This window comes from Pyxicephalus adspersus, chromosome 1 (genome assembly GCF_032062135.1).
Source record: "Pyxicephalus adspersus chromosome 1, UCB_Pads_2.0, whole genome shotgun sequence".
NCBI classification, from domain to species: domain Eukaryota; kingdom Metazoa; phylum Chordata; class Amphibia; order Anura; family Pyxicephalidae; genus Pyxicephalus; species Pyxicephalus adspersus.
The window spans coordinates 90751769-90771117 of NC_092858.1; the positions used below are offsets into that span (position 1 = coordinate 90751769).

General features: G+C 36.3%; 1 protein-coding gene across 5 annotated transcripts in view; it reads left to right on the forward strand.

Moving 5' to 3' along the window:
- Positions 1 to 19349, forward strand: part of COL16A1 (collagen type XVI alpha 1 chain) — a 126245-nt gene that overhangs the window by 87071 nt on the left and 19825 nt on the right. Inside the window, exons 39-58 of one of the 5 annotated variants that reach the window (XM_072418620.1) lie at positions 794 to 820; positions 1449 to 1490; positions 1565 to 1603; positions 2860 to 2913; positions 4645 to 4698; positions 4939 to 4977; positions 5152 to 5259; positions 7251 to 7277; positions 7388 to 7459; positions 7538 to 7582; positions 8213 to 8257; positions 11553 to 11606; positions 16024 to 16077; positions 16176 to 16229; positions 16635 to 16679; positions 16764 to 16817; positions 18052 to 18087; positions 18291 to 18353; positions 19074 to 19145; positions 19231 to 19284. In XM_072418620.1, coding sequence (XP_072274721.1) covers positions 794 to 820; positions 1449 to 1490; positions 1565 to 1603; positions 2860 to 2913; positions 4645 to 4698; positions 4939 to 4977; positions 5152 to 5259; positions 7251 to 7277; positions 7388 to 7459; positions 7538 to 7582; positions 8213 to 8257; positions 11553 to 11606; positions 16024 to 16077; positions 16176 to 16229; positions 16635 to 16679; positions 16764 to 16817; positions 18052 to 18087; positions 18291 to 18353; positions 19074 to 19145; positions 19231 to 19284 — 1038 coding nt within the window. The remainder of the gene's footprint in view (positions 1 to 793; positions 821 to 1448; positions 1491 to 1564; positions 1604 to 2859; positions 2914 to 4644; positions 4699 to 4938; positions 4978 to 5151; positions 5260 to 7250; positions 7278 to 7387; positions 7460 to 7537; positions 7583 to 8212; positions 8258 to 11552; positions 11607 to 16023; positions 16078 to 16175; positions 16230 to 16634; positions 16680 to 16763; positions 16818 to 18051; positions 18088 to 18290; positions 18354 to 19073; positions 19146 to 19230; positions 19285 to 19349) is intronic. The other 4 variants (XM_072418629.1, XM_072418647.1, XM_072418638.1 and 1 more) reach the window with 4 other exon arrangements.

Consider the following 19349-nt stretch of genomic DNA (forward strand, 5'->3'; position numbering starts at 1 on the left):
GAAGTGATTTTTCTATTGATAGTAGGTCACCTAAAGAAGATCTGTAATAATGCATGAGACATAGGTACACCAATGTTCCTACAAAATAAATGAGAACTAAACTAAAATCTGCAGCAAGTGAAATAAAACGTGTCTTATTTCCTGGCTGGAAGACATCCAGCGTCATCTAGCCAATTCATACTGTTGGCTGTCTCCTAGAGTGACTGTCTGACTGTGAAACAAGAAGTACAGCCTGGGCGTGCAATGAACACATGAAGGAGAGGAGCAATTTTATCAACATGAAAAAAAAGTTTGCACTCAATTCTGTCTTCCCCTCATTTTATATTTCCATTCATGAAACACAGGTGTCACATACAGATGTGGCTTCCTGCAATCAGTCCATGACAGCACTTTGGTCTATGCATGCACTCCAAGCCCCCCAACCAATACCGACCTGCCAATATGTAGACAGGTAGGCCATCAGGGACTTAAATCACATAGAGAAAAGGAGGTCAGATGCTGCCCACCTACAGCAGAATGAAGAGTCTGTTTTTTATGCTTCTCGTATCAGGGAAGGGTTAGCATATTTATTTGTTTTTCTATCATTTAAAACTTAGAGATCAAAATTACTTATTTGTGTTTTCCCATTGTCAATATTCTTGTTCTATGTTAAAAAAAAAACACTTGTTCTATGTTAAAAGTAAACCAGTGGTGTAGTAACTTCAGACTGTTTCTTGATCCATTACTTAATTTATTTTAATCTATGTTGTTACTTTACAGTCATAGTTACATGTCACTACTTCCATTTATATAGGGACACAAGGGGGACAAAGGTGAAAAGGTAAGTACAATCTACCCCTCTAATATATACTACTAATTTTGACATAATGATTTAATAAATTGTGCTAAGGGAGATGTAATGGGCGTGTAAAATTATTTTTCTAAATATAATTGGGGGGAGATTTCGTAATGGTAATGGCATTGTTTTGGGATAGTCAGTGGCTGTCTTTTCATGGTTAAGCCATGATCCCACTTGTCTAAAGCATTAACGGCTCTCTTTTGTACTATTTCAGATATAACTGATCAGAAAAGTTGCTCAGGATATGCTATAAATCTTTATTGTTATTGGCTAGAGGCCATGCTGACCTGAATAATACATTGTAATCCCTGCTATCTAATGACCACCTAATTACAGGAAGGGAGGTTTTTTTTAAAAGGATTTTTACTACAATATGTATTTACATGATAAAAGCTTAAAAGCTTATGCATTCTGAAATCATATAAAAACTCTAGGGGCAGTTGTAAAAGGTAATTACCAGAGGTAAGTCTCTACAAAAGAGCAGGGAATTCTTTATGTATCCATGTTTCCCAGACAACAGTATTTGGTTTGTAAAAAGTAACCTATCTGGAATGTGGCTAAAAGACTGATCTAAACAGAGGTATTTGATGACGTATCAATCTCATTTTAGGGAGAGGGTGGAGTATGTTCCTGTCCTCCTGGACCATGGATGGTAAGTATCTCCTTCTGCTGGAAATGAATGTGATTTATCATTACCTAGCTCACAGAACCTTTTTTAATCTTCAGGATTCATTAAATGGTGATTTCTGGCGATATGGAATTCAGGTCAGTTTTGGGTTTCTTGTAACCTAATATTTCTCTGTTAATGATGACGGTTTACTTCTCATTTATTGGTAAATTGAATTCCATACATATTAGCAAGTTAATGCAAATTCCAACTACTCATGTAAAATACATTTATGGTTTTAGCACTGCATGAAATCATTCTAATCATTTTACATAAAAGTCTCTTTGATAAACATGTACATTTTTGTACAGGCATCTATGCGGGAAAAACTATGCAACCCCTTCCCTCTTAAAGCGCAAAACACAGGGTCTGAATTGATTATTGTCTATTTATTCTGAGAGAGGCACTAATTTATTGAATGTGGTTCTAAATGTGCACTCAGAGGGTGCTGTCAAGGTAGGATGTGTTACTTTAGGGGATTTTCTGATTAGCTTTAGCCTTGCTGGACTGTCCCAGGTTTGCCTCTGAACAAAAAACGCTGAGCAAAATAAATACAGTCAAGAGATATAAGGTATAAACATGTAGTAAGGTTATTTAAATCTATACTGAATGTGAACATTTTTTATGATATTCCCCTTATTATATTGTATTAAAGTTGCTCTTATCTGGTACAGTTTAGATTTTGAAAAGTATATACATGTACACCCTGACCCCAAGTCCTGTACTTTCCAGTAGTTATACTTACACTCAGGAACTAGATGGATGCATGGCCAACATCTGGCATGGGCACTATAAGATAACATATATACACCAATATACAAATCTTGCATTTAGCTCAACTTTTTTTTAGATTTCCTCCTTTTTCCAAGACTTACAAAACTTGTACACAAGAAGAATACATAAAATATTTAGACAAGATTTCTACCGGTTATCAAATTGTACTTGTTTTTTTTTAACACAGGCTAGAAATGCCTAAATGCCACAAATGCCTTCTGCATGGTAAATTGTAATGGTTGTTAGCAGCATTCCTGATTGAATTTTTATTCTGGCCTTATCTATTACCATAACATACATTAACACAAGGCAATTTGTGTGGTTCATAATTACAGAAGTGGTACATTACAATACATCTGCCATGAATCGTGATGTGCTGTGTTAAAAAAAAAAAAAAAAGTCCAATGCATTTCTTAGCTCTTGAGGTGTGTTGGCAGCTTATCCCAAATGAATGTTTAAATGCACCCAAATGGGGAAAAGTGTAAGGAACCCCTATAAATTATTACAAATGCTGCAGGTGACCTCACAAAACAACTTGCCAGTTCTAAGCTACTTTTGCTTGTTGATCTCTATGTTTCAGGGACCCCCCGGACCACCAGGACCTCCTGGTCCTCCCGGACTACCCGGTCACCAGGTGAGCCGTATTCTTAATTCTCTTTGTACTCTCTTCTTCACTTTTAATGTGAAAATGTTCAAAAAATAATAAACCTGTTATTAGCATCATCTTCCCAGCCAGCATGATATATTCAGTGAACATTGAGGAGGCATAAATAGGCAGACTGCAGGAGCTATTTTATTGATGCATGTTCTAAAATACTGTGCTACAGGTGAGTCCTAGAACATTTTAATAGTTGGGGGGCATATATGTAATATTGAGAATATGATTTTTTTTTATCACAAGCATATTTTAAGGCAAAGCTTTTATAAGAAAATATTTGAAAACAAAACCTGCGTGCAAGATCTCGAACTATAACATTTTGAATTATCAGACATATTCACATAATCCCATATGATATGAAATACCAACGTTTTGAAGGTCAGACTTTTGACATGCCACCCAGTGTCCACCAGTCCAGTGCCAGAGCCCCAGGGATCTTTTAGGATGCATCAAAACTGATTGTTGATGGTGGGCATGACATTTTAGGATGTTCAGACTAGTTGGTTTTGCAAAAGGTTTTAAGCAGTTTTACCCCATTCAACTGCCCCCTAAAAATGGTTAACATTAGAATGAATGGGTTTTATTTTTCTCCTTTTTTGAGACATTTGTTTCCAGTACTGTTTTATTAGATTCTACATGCAGCATCATAGGGATGCCACCCCATCTATCCCTATAGACTTACTGTAAATTGGAATCACATTTTACTTCTTAATAATTATATACAATTACATTACTTACAGAAGCAAATGCCTGCAAAAGCAAAGAGGTTACTTCTCCCATGTGTTTTAACCACTAGACCAAACATTCCCTTAGAAAGCCAATCGTTGAATTTAGGATTTGGAGAGCTAGAGAACTTTGAAGGTACTTTAAAAAAAAAAAACAGAAGGCCATACTAATATATTTTGTGCTTATACATGCAAGTTTTATGTTTTCTTATAAAAGGTTTGTTTAAAAGGAAGCTTATCATTCTTCAACAATTTTTTTTCTTGTATCATGGAAACCATAAGAAAAGGTTAATAAACTACAAATCATGCTAGCATGAAAAATGAAAATATTAACCAAACTTTGGGCGATTAAAATTAAGGTGACTGTAAGCATTATTGTTTCCCTTTAAATTACCTTATGTTCTTGCACCTACCAAATAAAGGGAGTGACTTATGAATTATACACAACGTAACAGAGCAATTGTATTTAAATTTTCCAGTACATAAAGCTATAAATGTTTGATTACAATCCACTGGTCAACTTTTTTATGGTCTATTGCTGTTCTTAGCTAAGTAGCTTAAATTAAACATGCCTCACTGTAAAATCCAGTTTTGTTCTATTAAAAATATACTCTGTAAAAGTACCCACTGGACAACAACAGACTATTGTAGCTTAGCTGGAGTCATAGATCTGGCGTTACTCTTGTGTTTTTACTATTATTAAGCCTTTTTTGACCAATTATAATAAATAAGCTCTGGAACCAGTGCAGACATCAAAAGGGGAACTCTCCAGTGAATAGGACTGCTTAAATAAGATAAAAAACAAGACAATGGCAGTCAGATATTACTTAGAGGCTAAATTACCTTCATGTCTGGGCTGTGTGTCTTGTTAGCACTAAGTTATCAATATTGTTAGTTATAAAAGTGGGTGCAAGAAACACACGGTGCAGATGATGGAGATTTTAGCACATGCTTTAGCCCCAGATTTTTTCCTTGACTGTAGGGTTTGCCCGGACACAATGGTATGCCAGGACCACCTGGAGTGCCAGGAGAACTGGTAGGTATAGAGCGCTGGTGTGCTTTTGCTATGTGTCAGTGCCACGCTCTGTAAATGTAACCCTAATCCTTGTCACACTGAGGAAGTAGGGCAGCTATGATTTGTGCACACCTTCCCACCCTTTTTTGGTGTCTCCATGTTGTCACTTCGCTTTGCAGGGTCCCTGTGCAGTTCTGTGTGTCCCATGTTGCCTTGTGTGTCCTTATTACTGTCCTCTAACACCCACATTTTTTTTTTCAGGGACCCCTGGCTGCAGAGCGAAACATTGATATCCTGAAGGTGAGGATGTCATAGGGAATGGCAAAAAGGATTGTGGGACTGCATCAAAGGTTTTGTTTATTTTAGTGGCCTATATTTGAAGTTTATGTGTCTAGTGGGAAATCCATGGAACAATGGACCAGCCACTTTGTTGGGGGTGAACTAGTTTATCTGATATCCCCCTGCTTCATACAGAGTATTTGTGGGGACTGTGCCAATGTGCAGAAAAATCCCAGCGCCATGAAGGGAGAGAAAGGAGAGCAAGGACTGCCTGGCATCCCTGGAGGAGAGGACTGTGAGAGGGTATGAAACAAATGTGTGAAATATATGAATGATATTATGAACTGTAATGTGTTACTGTGTTTTTTCTGTATGTGATGTTCGGTTCTATGAGGAAATCTGAATGACTTTGCTTTCCGCTGTTGTGGCATTTATGTCAATCAAAGACATAGGGATACACTTTCATCCATGAAGCTGGGTGTTCCAGCAAACATGAAATGAATATGGTCTAGGATTTAAAACATTTGCTAGCAAATAACAATTGACTTTAAAGAAATCGGTTCCAGGTTTGTTGGATCACCCAGCTTCTCTGATGAAAGCATATCCTCTCCAGCTTTGGAGAGCTTTATTAAATCAGGCCCATAGTGTGATTAACAAAGCAACATCCTGGTGATTGTGCACCAACAAGCTAATTTTTAGGGTTTGTATTACTATTAAATAGAACGCTTGCAACATCTAGCAAATCAGACAAATGTGTGACTGGTCATTTTAGTGAGAAGGCTTGTTCTGCCTTTGTATACAATTTATTTTTTTGGCTTACAGTTTATATTAAGTATGTTGGAATATGTGCTTGGGCACCTTGTGTTTTTAGGGATGTTTAATGTTAGTTAACAGTCTAGTCATTACTAGACCCATCCTTACAACTCTTGATACATGCAGGATCGGCATATGCAAAGGATACACAAGAGTATGGCATCAGTCCTTATATCTTCAGGCCAATGGAATATGGAGTTCATACAACCCTCAAATCCTGTCTGTTAAACCTGCTGTTTTTCAGCCTCATCTAAGAGACCATGGCCCTGATTTATTAACGTTCTCCAAGGCTGGAGAGGATACACTTTCAAAAGTGAAGCTGGGTGATCCCGCAAACCTGGGATGGATCTGGTCCAGAATTGAAAACATTTGCTAACAAATAGCTAATAACCTAAAGCAAATCCATTCCAGGTTTTCTGTTCACCCAGCTTCACTGATGAAAGTATATTCTCTCCAGCCTTGGAGAACTTTAATAAATCAGGGCCCATGTGTCTGATTTATTTTAGCTCTCCAAGACTGGAGAAGATACACTTTCATCAGTGAAGCTGATGATCCAGCAAACCTGGAATGGGTTTCTTCAAAGTCATTTGCTATTTGCTAGCAAATGTTTTAAATCCCGGACCAGATGCATTCCAGGTTTGCTGTATCACCCAGCTTCACTGATCAACGTTTATTCTCTCCAGTCTTGGAGAGCTAAATCAGGCCTCATAGGTTAGCCATGCTTAAATACCATGTACCAATACATGGTATTTTGGCAATATATACCAATATCGTGTGATATTCATATGTGTGGATAGCTATTGTTTTTTTACTAACAGTACTGTTGAGTAGGTACACATAGTAAAACAAGGGTGCCCCTGTTTTGCTGTATATAACAGTTGTATCCTTGTCCAATAGAATAAATGGCATTGTGCCTTATGTCTGATATATGAAACATAGCAAAAAATTAGTTAGCTGATATTCACAGCATATTGAGACCTAGAGGAGTACGATTGACAAAGGAGTGTGGCTGTATGACATTATTATGTGGTACTGTGACAGTATGGTTTCACTGTGTTGTTTGAATATATGTCTTTGTGCTGCAGAATTTTGTATGTAAGGCTATCTAACCCTATAACACAGTAAAAATGTTTTTGTCCTCCCTAATGTCCTTAGTTCTTTTAAAAATGTGTGCTGTCTCCAAGTGTATCTGCATATAATAAATTCTAATAATGATGGAAATATTTAGTGGAAAGAAATACAGTGAATAACTACAAGTTATATGTTGTCCTGTCATTCCTGTCTGTCATTCCCTAACTCTTTGTTACAGCAAACCACATGCCTACAATAATAGTAAATATTTGTTATTAATAATTGTTTTGTATTGTAAGTGTATTGTGACTGCTTATTAATCCAATGTATCCCATGTTGCAGTTTGTTGTTCCTTAATTTTGTTTCTATGGAAATCTTTACCTGTGATTTTTTCTTTTCTCTTTTTGTAGTGTCTACTGGAAAAGACAGAGGAAATTGTAAGCATTTTTCTGAAATACATTTGTATTAATCCTTCTCTGTGCATCTTATCATAATTGATATTGGCCTTCAACTCTCCTTTCAACCTTTCAACATTCTCGTCTTTCAGGGGGACGAACCTGATCCTGGATGTCAAGGGGGACCAGGTCACCCAGGATTGCCTGGATTAAAAGGAGAAGAGGTAATAAGATTGGTTCTCCCATCAAAATCATGCTTGTCTAGTGATTTATCAGTTTCATTAGTTCTTTTATCTTTATAGGGACCTCCAGGACCAAGAGGATTTCCTGGCCCTCCTGGACCAATTGTAAGTACCTCTTTCCTTCCTAATTTTTCTGTTAGTAGACATAATGGCACCCCTTAATTCCCAATCAGGTCTGTCACCATCTTATAATGAGCAATGCCATTTTTAAAAAATATTGCAATTAAAAGTAAATATTTACACACTATTCTATATATGCAGTAAGAAGGAGTTTAGCGAACCAACATCTTAAGGTAACTTTCAGACTTGATGTCAAAATTTGAAAATAAGTATCCACAATTTTCAGCTATTACGGATAGGGTTTGTTGGATAAATTTACATTAGGTATACCATTACATGCATAAAACATTCTGAATGTTTAGGTGCTAAGAACATAATAATTGTCATTTGCTTGCAGAAGTAATATTACATTTAAAATCTTGAAATGTGAATCACAAATTCTTTAAAATGATTTATAATAAAAAATAATATGTTTAGTCTATTTTTTGCAAAAAGTTCTGAATTTTCTGTGAACAGGGTAAAAAAAAAGTAAAACTTGTTTTAACAATAATAATAATGTTGTTGATCCTGCTTTCTCCGGAGGGTCAGGTGTTATTCTCTTGGATTGAGGGTGCTCATGTTCCTCATCCTACTGGCATTGGGTCTTGGATTGTGATACCCTATTTTTTCCCTCAGGGGCCCTCAGGTTTTCCAGGCTCTCCTGGCTCCCCCGGACTACCTGTAAGAATGTAACCCTCCTCCCAGCTGCTCGCTTTAATGATCCCCTTACCCTCAACCCCATGTGTCACATAACTTCACCAGCACTGTGCCAAAATCCTACCTCTTGTGCCACACCTGATGTAACTTTAAATTTCACCCCTTGTGTGCCCCAAGTCTTATCACTTGTGAGACAACTTCCACTTGTGTGTATCTAGATTCCCACCTTCTATTTCTAAAATCTTTCTACAGCTGATCCCTGATTCTAACTTTCTTAAACATTTTACCATCCCACATTACTTGCTCTTTTTAGAGGTAGATACACATGAAAAGATATGGCTAATAACTGTCAACAATTGGTTTTCTGGGCTGGGAGCCTTGTGCTGTTTTTTTTGGTACAGAGATTTCCGTGCTGAAAACAAATACCAATTTAAACATGTTAAAGGTCAGGCTAACCTTTAACATGTTTCTAATCCATAAAGTTCAACTTCAGAAAATTTTGTTTTAAAGATACGCATAAGGTGTATAAGTCAAAAAAAATATCCCCATAGAAGTCCAAGAATATTTCAACCAGCATGTTGCAGGCAGGTACTTTAGTGTGCTAGGGATTAGTGTGCTAGGCATTACATTTAAATTAATTTTTAAATGGCCCAGACTCCTAAAGCAGAACTAAACCTGCTATTACTTATCCCTATTCAATCACATCTTAATTGTTCTTTGCTTCCTAAATACAATCCTCTGCCATCTTGATTGGCTGTGCCTGGATGACGTAACTTCCACGAACGGGAATTCATTTAGTCTAAGCACACCCAAGGGAGGCTGGAATTGCCTGGTTTTTTTGACAAGAAAATTTTGACAGTTTGAGTGGTGCTCAAAAAAAGTAACAACAGTTATTGCAGAAGGGATATCGCCTGCCCCTTTCTGTAATAACCAACTACCTAAATGATATGTTGGAAGTAGGACTTTAGGTATTTTACAGCTCACATGTAACTTATATCCTTAAACAAAGCATCATGGAATTTACTTATATCCTAACACTTACTGTATTAAAACACTTAAACCTACAGTAAAATAGACACTTAACACGTAACTTAATTCTAACAGGTAACATAACCCTGAAAGTTTACCTACAACCTGTACTCTAAAACCTAACACCATAAACCTTAACCCCTCAACCTAAACTAATCTTTAATCCAATCCCTAACTAAAATCTGAACCATTGTATTTACCTTCTTGGGTATTTTAAACTATCAGCACTGAAATATTACTCTCCTGTGCTATTGGTTTACAGCACCAAGGCCTGAGTACCAAAAAACTAATGATCCAAAAAAAAAAAATAGCTCACACTAGAAAAAAAATGTAATTCAGCAGTTAAATTTGTAATTTCAAAAGTTTTGTATACTTTAGGTGTAGAATTATAGATTGTTAAATTTATTTCAAAGTGAAACTTTAGGCAATTTTAGAAAAGTAGTGACACATATTCACCAGTGGTGAATCAACTGTTGTAATTTAAAATACTGTAACTAGGAAGATTCTGTTGTGAATGTCAGATTAACTGCCCTTATAAATATGCACTTTGGCATAACAGAACATTCACTCTAGTATAAAAACTGCCCTTGCTTGGAAAATCAGAAACTTTGTTCTTCTGTTCGTTTATCTGTTCTAGGACATTTCTCATTTGAATTCCATTATATTGGTATGAATATAATACAGATTTCTTCTAATGAACAATGTAGAAAAAATTTTGTATCCCAGGGAGAAAGAAAAAAAAATTATATATATATATATATATATATATATGTGATGTTATATAAGAGTATAAATACGACTATTAAGTAGAGATGCTTAAGGTATATATTTGGTTTAAGCATTTTTTTTTTGCTTTTGGTAGAGTTAGGGAGGTTTAGAACTTTTCAATTTTTACTACTTTTTGTGGTCCCAATGAAGACATTTCCACCCAATTTCTACCCCAGTGACTTTGTATCTCCTAGAGAGAATGGTAAAATTAGCTTCAGCCATCCTAGTCTGGCTTCAGACTACAATAAAAACATCAAAAATGTTCTACTCTCCTACTGTGTTTAAAACTTTTGGTTGAAGTTCTCTTAATAAGAAAGAAAGTGACAAAACAGTGTTCAGATTCTGGAAAAGACAGGCCAGGGGCAACATTGTCAAAATGTAAAGACAATAATAAATTTGATGTACAGATATATATTGGCAAAATCCAGAATATTGCAGGAAATCTGGAATATGCTGTATATATAACATGCCCAACAGCTGAAAGTGTCAGATCTAAAGAAACTATAGTGTTTTGGTAATTTTATACCCTACCTTTGCTTTAGTGTCTACCTTCCCAAGAACTATTATAACTAAGCAATCTGTTTCTTCCACATTGGGGCTGTTATTCCAAACTTACACCACTGTGTCATGTGTTTATCACTCCCATAGTCTAAGCAAACCATTTTGTCCTTACGTCTTTTGTGTAAGCCAAGTGTCTACTTGTCCTAGTCACACTTTCTAAACGTTCTTTCCAGTCTAACCAAGCTGTGTTTTGTATATGCTGTGGTGAGTGGGTCCCACCTACCCTGCCCGCTTTGGTGTTACTTATTCTGTATTGCAGGGGTCTGTTTCAAGCAAACTTGTTTTGCTAACAGCTGTGGCTACTAGCGCTACTAAAATCTTTAAATTCATATAGTGAAAACATAATAACGAAATTGGTAATAAAACACATGTTCTGTGCTAAAACAAATAGTGGAAATGAGCAAGAAACATTATATAAAAAACCCAGGAAAATTCTTACAATATTATATATTCATATCTATTATGTACTAATCCTCAGAGAATTTTGAATAATGTAAAAAAGTTGTAACTGAGCAAAGTAGCCACAGCCTAAAACACATCCCTCCATTCATCTTGTCGGTGTAACAGGTGGCATTTGTATTTATTTTTGTTGTATTTTTTTACATGTGAAACTGTTTAATAATCTCCTGGGTTATGTCTAATATCTTACCTCTGTAACCCACAGTTAGCTTAGATTCTTGACAAAATCAACTACCATCTAAAGGAGCAGTCTACACAATGATTAATCTTTTAAAATGTCTAAAGTTTAAACTTGGCATATTGGAAACATTTTTGATCTACGACTTGATGTCAGTGATTGTATTAAAAGAAAGTATCAATTTAATGGTAAACAATGTGGTTAAAGGGTAAGTGTTATATAAGCTGGAAATGGACCCCTGAGAAGCAGAGTTGTCTGGGGTTTGCTCCCAGTGTAAAATATAATCCAGTTTAACTACTAATTTTACTTATTTCATACCAAAAGGGCATGCAGGGAGAGCGTGGACCAGCTGGACCACATGGTGAAAAAGGAGAACAGGTAAGACAACATCATTCCCCTATACCTTCTGTAAATGATCCATTAGAGTAAGCATTCCCAACATAAGCTATCTTTCATACAGAATGCAACTGGCTGAAATGTTTTCTATTAACTATAATAAAAATATCAAGGGAATTATAACATCTTTTCTACACAATGCAGTGGAGTTCATCTTTATAAATTTGCCTGTTCTTTGGTAAATCTAATGTATGCATCTTAACTTAAAACCTTGACCATCACTGATGTATTTGTGTCCTAATATAATGCTCCAATATGTATCTAAAAAACATTACTAGTATGTTCCAAGATGGTGAACATGCTCAGCACTGATCTATGCTTCCAATTGGTGGTCACTGTCACTTAAAGTGGAAGTAAACCCAAAACTAACCCCATAAAAAAAATTACACTTACCTTCAATCCTGCAGATCAGTCTATCTGTCAGGAGGTTTCTTCTATTGGGTCCCGTGTGGTCCCGGTATCCATCTTTGGGCCGGCACAGAGGGAGCGCCAGGCGCCGACATCTTCTGCTCTCTTCTACTGCGTTTTTCTTTCTACATCACCTGATCTCGCACTGTGCAGGTGGGAGATCGGGTGGCGTAGATTGGGAAAAAACTTGTGCAGTGGGATCTGCAATTTTTTTTCCCTATGATGAAAGGGCTTCTTCAGCATATGCAGCCAGGAGCCTCCTGTGATGTGTGACGTAGGTATCCTGGGAGGCGTTGCGCTCCCATTTATTCTTGATCGCGGTGCTGCACATTTAAAAAAAACACAAACAAATTTTTTACTTTGAATAAAAGGGTTGTCCACCCCTTTATGTAAAGGTAAAATTCTGATTTTAGGTACGCTTAAACAGGTAATACCAAATCAAACTGTCAATACTTTGCTTTATCAGTGCTTTGTCTTCAAATACCAAACCTCCATGTGCACAAAAATGAAGAAAGATACTAAAGTACTGTAGAACTCCACAAATATGTTTATTTGTTGTATAGAATAGGCAAAGGTTTTGTTCTCCGTCAGGTTTTAAGGGGTTTCTCGCTATTGACAAGATTATTCCTGTTTTTTGCTGCCTTAACCCCCTAACCGCAAAGCCCGTAATTTCTCACACTAAATATTTTTGCTCTTTTGGATAACCCCGTATTTTTTCGCCTACACTAAAATCCCCACTTACCTGGTCCCGCTGTGCTAATCCAGCGTCGGTTCCGTGTTCCAGCGTCGGGTCCATGTTCCAGTCGTCCTCCAGCGTCGGGTGTCCCTCTCCTTAAAAGAAAAAGCCGGCCGGCTTAGAGGAGAAAGCCAGCTGGCTTTCTTTTCTAAGCCAGCTGGCTTATTTTTTTTTTTATGTTTTTTTTATGTTTTATAAAAAAAAAAATTAATTATTAAATTTATAAAATTTTGGACATATTTTGGTGAGTTATGCGGTAATTCGGTGAATTAGAGCCTACAATCCAAAATAAATTTCCATGCAAAAAATGTAACACTTTTTGCATGGAAGTTTGGAAAGAATTAGAATACCCGGCATTTGCGTACGCGTCCCTCGGCGATTCCTGATGATGCGCGTGCGTGCGCCCGTCGATGAGGGTCGTAGCGGAAAATTCAAATTTTTTGTATTGGATTTAATACAAAGTCCTGTATCCAATCCAATACAAAATAATAGAAAATATATTTATGTGGTTTTGTCTATAGGTATGTGACGGACACTAGGGAGGTGTTTTAGAAAAATATATTACTATACATTATACCGAATTATCGCATTTTCAGTATTTTTCATTTATTTATGTGTTCTTGTTTAAGCTGATTTTTGTGTTTTTCCTTTAATTTTATTAAAAGTTTTTTTTTTTTTTTTTACATGATTGTGTGTTTCAAACATTTTTTATATTCATGATATCTACTAGAACCCTATTCGGACATATTTCTGTAAGTTACAGGTCTACAATTTAAAAAAAAAATTTCATGAAAACCTGTGACGCTTTCGGAACAGAAATCTAGAAATCAGTGTAACGCTCAGGTGGTTAACATCCAGGGCATTGCTGAAAGTACTCTGACCTATTCGTTGTATATACTATACCTATAGAAAGTATCAACCAGTGACACTTTCATTAGACTAGTGGATTCCCCAGGAGTGCATATGAAGAATGCACGCCAAAGAAGTAAAACAGAAAATTAAGCTTGCAGATATGCCCTGAGTATCACAAGGACAGAATTTGAGAAACAAATCTCATCAGTGAGCACACTGACAGCAGATGATCTTTTAATTCTAATTTATTATTTTAAAAAATGTATATATGAATTTTATTGTAAAAGCTGATTACCATCTTTACCATGAGTAGGGACAATTGTAATACAGTTAAAAGATATGAGTTTCATATAAATATTATTTGTGTATAACTCATTCACCCTCTACAGGTTTGATCACTCGTGATTATGTTTATGTAAAGTAACTTCTCCAAAATCCCTAAACATAATTAAAGTAGTAAAACACTTTTATTGTTTGCATTTCTTCAGGGGATGCAGTGCCTGAAAATCCCTTACTTGAGCACTACTTCAATATAGTGCAAATATTGAAATTCCTCATTTTATAGCCATTTTATATTTTACTTGCAAAGTAATGCTTTAGTAGCATCATTAATTCGGATTATAGTGGAAATAGTCCAGAAAATATTTACTAGAACCCATTTCATTCTATGTGTAGCCTAAAGAAAATCAAGTAACATTTTATATGTTTACTAAATGATTTTACTGTTATGTGATTCTGTCATTGATGACCTAATGATCCAAGCGGATTATGTTTTGTTGGACATAGTTTGCTTTATTTGAATAGATTATCTAAAGAGGGCTAGTGTTCCACTTTGCCATTGGAAAATACATCTGAGACATTTACAGTTTAATCCTATTGTAAAACAACTTCATATAAATAATGATAGTGATACTAGATAAAAATCAGTTACCAGTGTCAGCTTCAAAAACAGAAAGAGAAGGAATTACACAAAAATGTATCAATACTGATTGTCAAGCACATTGGCCTGTAGACAGCTTGTCACGCAAAGTAGCAAGTGCAGATATGACAGCTGTCAGGCAAATGAGGATTTCAGTCATTGTGACAGGGTGTCCATGTATGATATGCAAGTCAGTTTAGGTGGATACCAACAGTTTTAATGGCATGTTAGGTCTTATGAGTTCTCTCTCTCTCACCCCTCAAGTATGATGCTAAGCGACTTATGGCTGAGCAATAATGTAAAAACATCTAAATATCATCTTTATCATAGGTGGTAGTCATTGTTTTCACCTCTTGTATTTTTTGGAAAAGGAGAATAGGAAAATTTTGCAGTAAATGCACATTAAATACTATCATCAATTTCCTCAGCACATAAATTTTTATATGTATCTTTATGGGAGGCCATCTATATTAGGATAAATAACAAATGGTTTTAAACAAATTTGAAGTTTATTTACCATTCTCGTACTTGTTTATTGTTCCCACTGCAAAAACACAGAAACCTTTAAAATGGGTTTAATTACATTAGGAATGCAGCAAGGTAAAAATGGGGATGAAGACACTATTGTCAGCCATGGCATCATTATAACTTAGATGTCACTGTAAGTGCTCTATTCACACTACAAGAAAATAGAAAAATAAGGTCCCAAGGACTTCGGATCAGCTCTTTGCCTGTTTCTGCTGACTGAAACTGTCGGTTTTGAGAAATAGAAATGTTCAGGGGAGATTGGGAATGAATGTTGTTGGATTTTCTCAACTCAATGACCTTTGTTTTTTGTTTCCCAGCTCCAGATCAAGCAAGGGGGTTTTAGTTTGCCATCCTGTAGAAGTGATAAGACTTTACAGCTATCCCAAATACATAAACAATAAAACACAGAACCAGAACTTATCTGAAAAATATAAAATGTGTCCAATGTCATTCATTGTCTAGTGCAAGGTCTTCACTAGTAAACAGGGAACTCAGTTTATACAAGTAAGGTGCACATTCGCAGAAGATTGACAGAACAGTATAGTAGAAAAAAATCCTCTGCACACTTACAACACTTACAGCAGTTTTTTGTGTTGTATAATTCAAGCATTTTTAGTCTTTTACATTCAGATCATCATACATGGAATAATTCAGGAATGGAGACTCAGAATCCATGCCATTGTGACCGTGTCACGTGGGCAATTGTGATGCTGCAAATTTGCCGGTGTCAGGATCACTAAGAGACCTTACTCCAGTCTCTATGGAATTGCTCCCTCATTGCCTCATCACAAGTAATCAAGATTCTGCAGTGTTCAGGGTCAGTAAGGGAGCAATTTTATTTCTAGTGGAAGCCTGTGCCAAATGACTTGTATCACTAGCAGCAGAGTTGTCCACGTGACAAAATGTGATAAAAATCTTTTTTATCTCTAAATTCTATTTTTGTCATTGTGCTTTAGGGGCCTCCTGGTCTGCCTGGATATCCTGGAGCTCTAGGTCCCCCAGGACTCCCTGTAAGTAGTCATACTAAGTAAATATACAGGGGCAGTATACATAAATGAGAACATATTCAATGATGTGTTGATGGCCTTATGTATTTATTATTATTCAGGGTTCCAAAGGTGAACGAGGGTACACTGGACCAGCTGGCGAAAAAGGAGAATCAGTGAGTTCATAACTATAAGCCTTGTGATTGCATGAATGAACCCAGAATTTTTTATTGCCATTTGCATGCTAATATACTGTAGGTTGTGCATGTCAGAACACACAGCATGATATTGATTAAGAAGCTATATTAGGCTTAGTTCACTAGGCTAAAATGCGTTATTTGCTACAATGACTATTACGTTTAGAAACAAAAGTTTTCAATAACAGACACATGGCTGAAAATAGCAATCATTATTTCAACAAAGCATGTAATTTTTAGTGAATGGAGCCTTTTGTTAGTTATTTTTGACTGGATTGAAAAAAAAACATTATTTATAGTACGAATCCAGTATATGTATCTACAGGGGGATAGAATGCAATGATGTCATTTACAAAAGACTCACATTTTGTTTTACTATGCAAGGGGCCTCCTGGCAATCCTGGAATTCCTGGACCTGCTGGCCCTTCGGTAAGTGCTTGTTCAGAAAAATACTTAGTTTTACTTTGTAATTATGTATATTTTATTATTATCATTTTTTTTTCACTAACTTAGGGTCCAAGAGGAGAAAGAGGACTGTCTGGAAGTTCTGGAGAAAAAGGTGACCAGGTAAGGTGCTTCACACAGAAAATTTGAGTTAGTTGTTACCTAGTGGAATTCCATAATCAAACTCTTAAGCTATGTATACTCACTAGATGACTTTCACCCCGAGCTGAAGCATCATGACCATCTCATGGTGAATCACTAAGCGACCAAGCAAGAATAACTCCTATGATTCCCTATGGAGGAGGAGGTGCCTCCCGCTTTTCCTCCTCCATAGAACTGAACAGCACTGTCTGTACTGATTTTAATAATGGAATGTACATGTAAATGATAGTTACTTCAAAGATAATTCTGCTGCACGTTTTTTCTGCTCATAATCATTGTAGAATGTGCTCTGTTTGGGGTGTCTTAGTTAGAAGGACCAATAGATTTTATAAAAGGGTAAGGTTTATATACAGATTAGGATATACATACATATTATTTATAAGAAGGGAAGAAGGTAAAGGGTATAAAGAAAAGGGATGGGAGAAGAAAGGGGTCTAGCTCTATACCTAGCACATGATCATTCTCAATCACACAACCGCACAAGCCAGGATTTTCTCTTCTTGAATCACACCCCTCTGGAAATCCAGAGCCAGTCAGGTTGTTGATCTATGATTAGTGAAATCTACTTCAAGAAGTTATAAAGCTTCTCAGTGTTCTAGGGTTGAGATTGTTATCACAAACCCCAGCCCCCCTCCATGATGACCGAAGCAATAGTAAGCAGGTTTTGGGCAGGAAATACCACCAGGTGGTCACATTGGCCAATGAGATGATCCACTCATGGAAGATCACTCATTGCCTCTGTTCAGCAATTCTTCCATGGTTGTTTTAGGATCTGTATCTGTCTTAACAGATATTTATGTTTGTAGTAAATCCAAGTCACAGTAATTTCAATTTTTGCACTTCCAACAATCACTGGCAACAAATGTAAGTGCAAAAGTAAACATGCCAGGACAAACCTAGAAATTGGGGGACATCCATCAAAATTTTGGATTGGCTTTTTCGTTTAGGCTCCCTGTGTGTGATTGTTACTGGAAATGCTTTTTGTAAACACATGGGTACTTAACATTTTAGATTTATTAATCCCCTAATAGTTCATATATATGCTAATTGCCAATAAAGAAGTACCGGTAACATCATCTGCAGAAAGTAAAAATATGTTTAACTTTGCTGTTAAAAGTTGATCAGGTTAGTAGTAACAAATGAACATTTAATTTTATTCTAAATTTGATTTATGTTTATTTCTTTTATCATATAGGGATTTTCTGGACCACCGGGATTTCCTGGACCCCCTGTAAGTATATATAGGATAATTAATTACCAGCAATCATCGGTTTGCCATTACGTAGATTAGAGTGCACTTGTGGACTGTAGAGCAAATCAATCTAAAAAAAATCTCTCATTCTTGAAAAATGTCAAAGCTTACCTCATAATGATATAATCACTAATTACTACATTCTAAATAAGTTGTAAGTAGATGGTTTACTTTTTTTTCAGGGACCCCCTGGATTCCCCGGAAAGACAGGAGCGGCAGGATCACCTGGGCCTCCAGCTGAAAAAGTAAAGTTTTAATTTCACATACAATCTTAATTTTCATATATTTACCTATATTTGGCTTTATATCGAACTTGTAATTTGCCCTTGCAGAGTAATGAAACAAGTTTGCTTAATTTTCCACCAGCAATGCCTTAAATCTGACATTTCAGATAAACAGCTATGAGGCTCTAGGTACACGAGTACCTAGGTAGGACATTTTTCAGGAGGAAAATTACACAAAAGGCATATTCTTCAGGGTACGGTTTGGCACAATTACCAGTTCTATATTTTCTTTAAAAAAAAGCAAAGCTGTACTTTTCAGTTCTTCCACTTAAAGAAGAATTAAACAACGCAGAACCTCCTATCTGCCATCTTTCTTCTGCCCAGCAACAATTTTCAGCCATTTTAATTGGCCCTTCTGGGGTCATGTAAGCGATCAGACAGGTAAGACGTGTTGTTCTGGATGGGACATCGCCTGTCCCTTTCTGCAGTAACAACCTGCCTGACTCAGTCAACTTTAAAGTGGGACTTGTTTCATTAAAATCTTATTTTTGCATAATTCATATTGTTGGCATCTAAATAATCTCATCCGGAAAATAGTTTACAAAAGTGTTGTGCCTTTTAACTTCTGCAATCTCTATGTAATACAAAACCCATGCCAGGTACATTTGAATAGATACCATTGTGCAATAGAGTAAGATGCCATGTCTTTACCCACTTTAAGAAATATACGCTTTTTTTCAGGGTGCTGAAGGACAACGTGGCTCCCCAGGACTTTCAGGTCCTCCTGGCCCTCCAGGTTCTCCTGGAATGCAGGTGTGTTTGACTTAATTGCACAGCAGATGATATAATGAAGATTTATTTAATTTAAAAAAAAATACATTTTTTTTTATATTGTCAGGGTCCTCCTGGAATTGAAGGACTAGATGGCAAGGATGGAAAGCCTGGAACTAGGGTATGTATATGTAATACAAATAAACCAACTCTCTGAGTATGTGTATCTTTTACTCTATTATGACA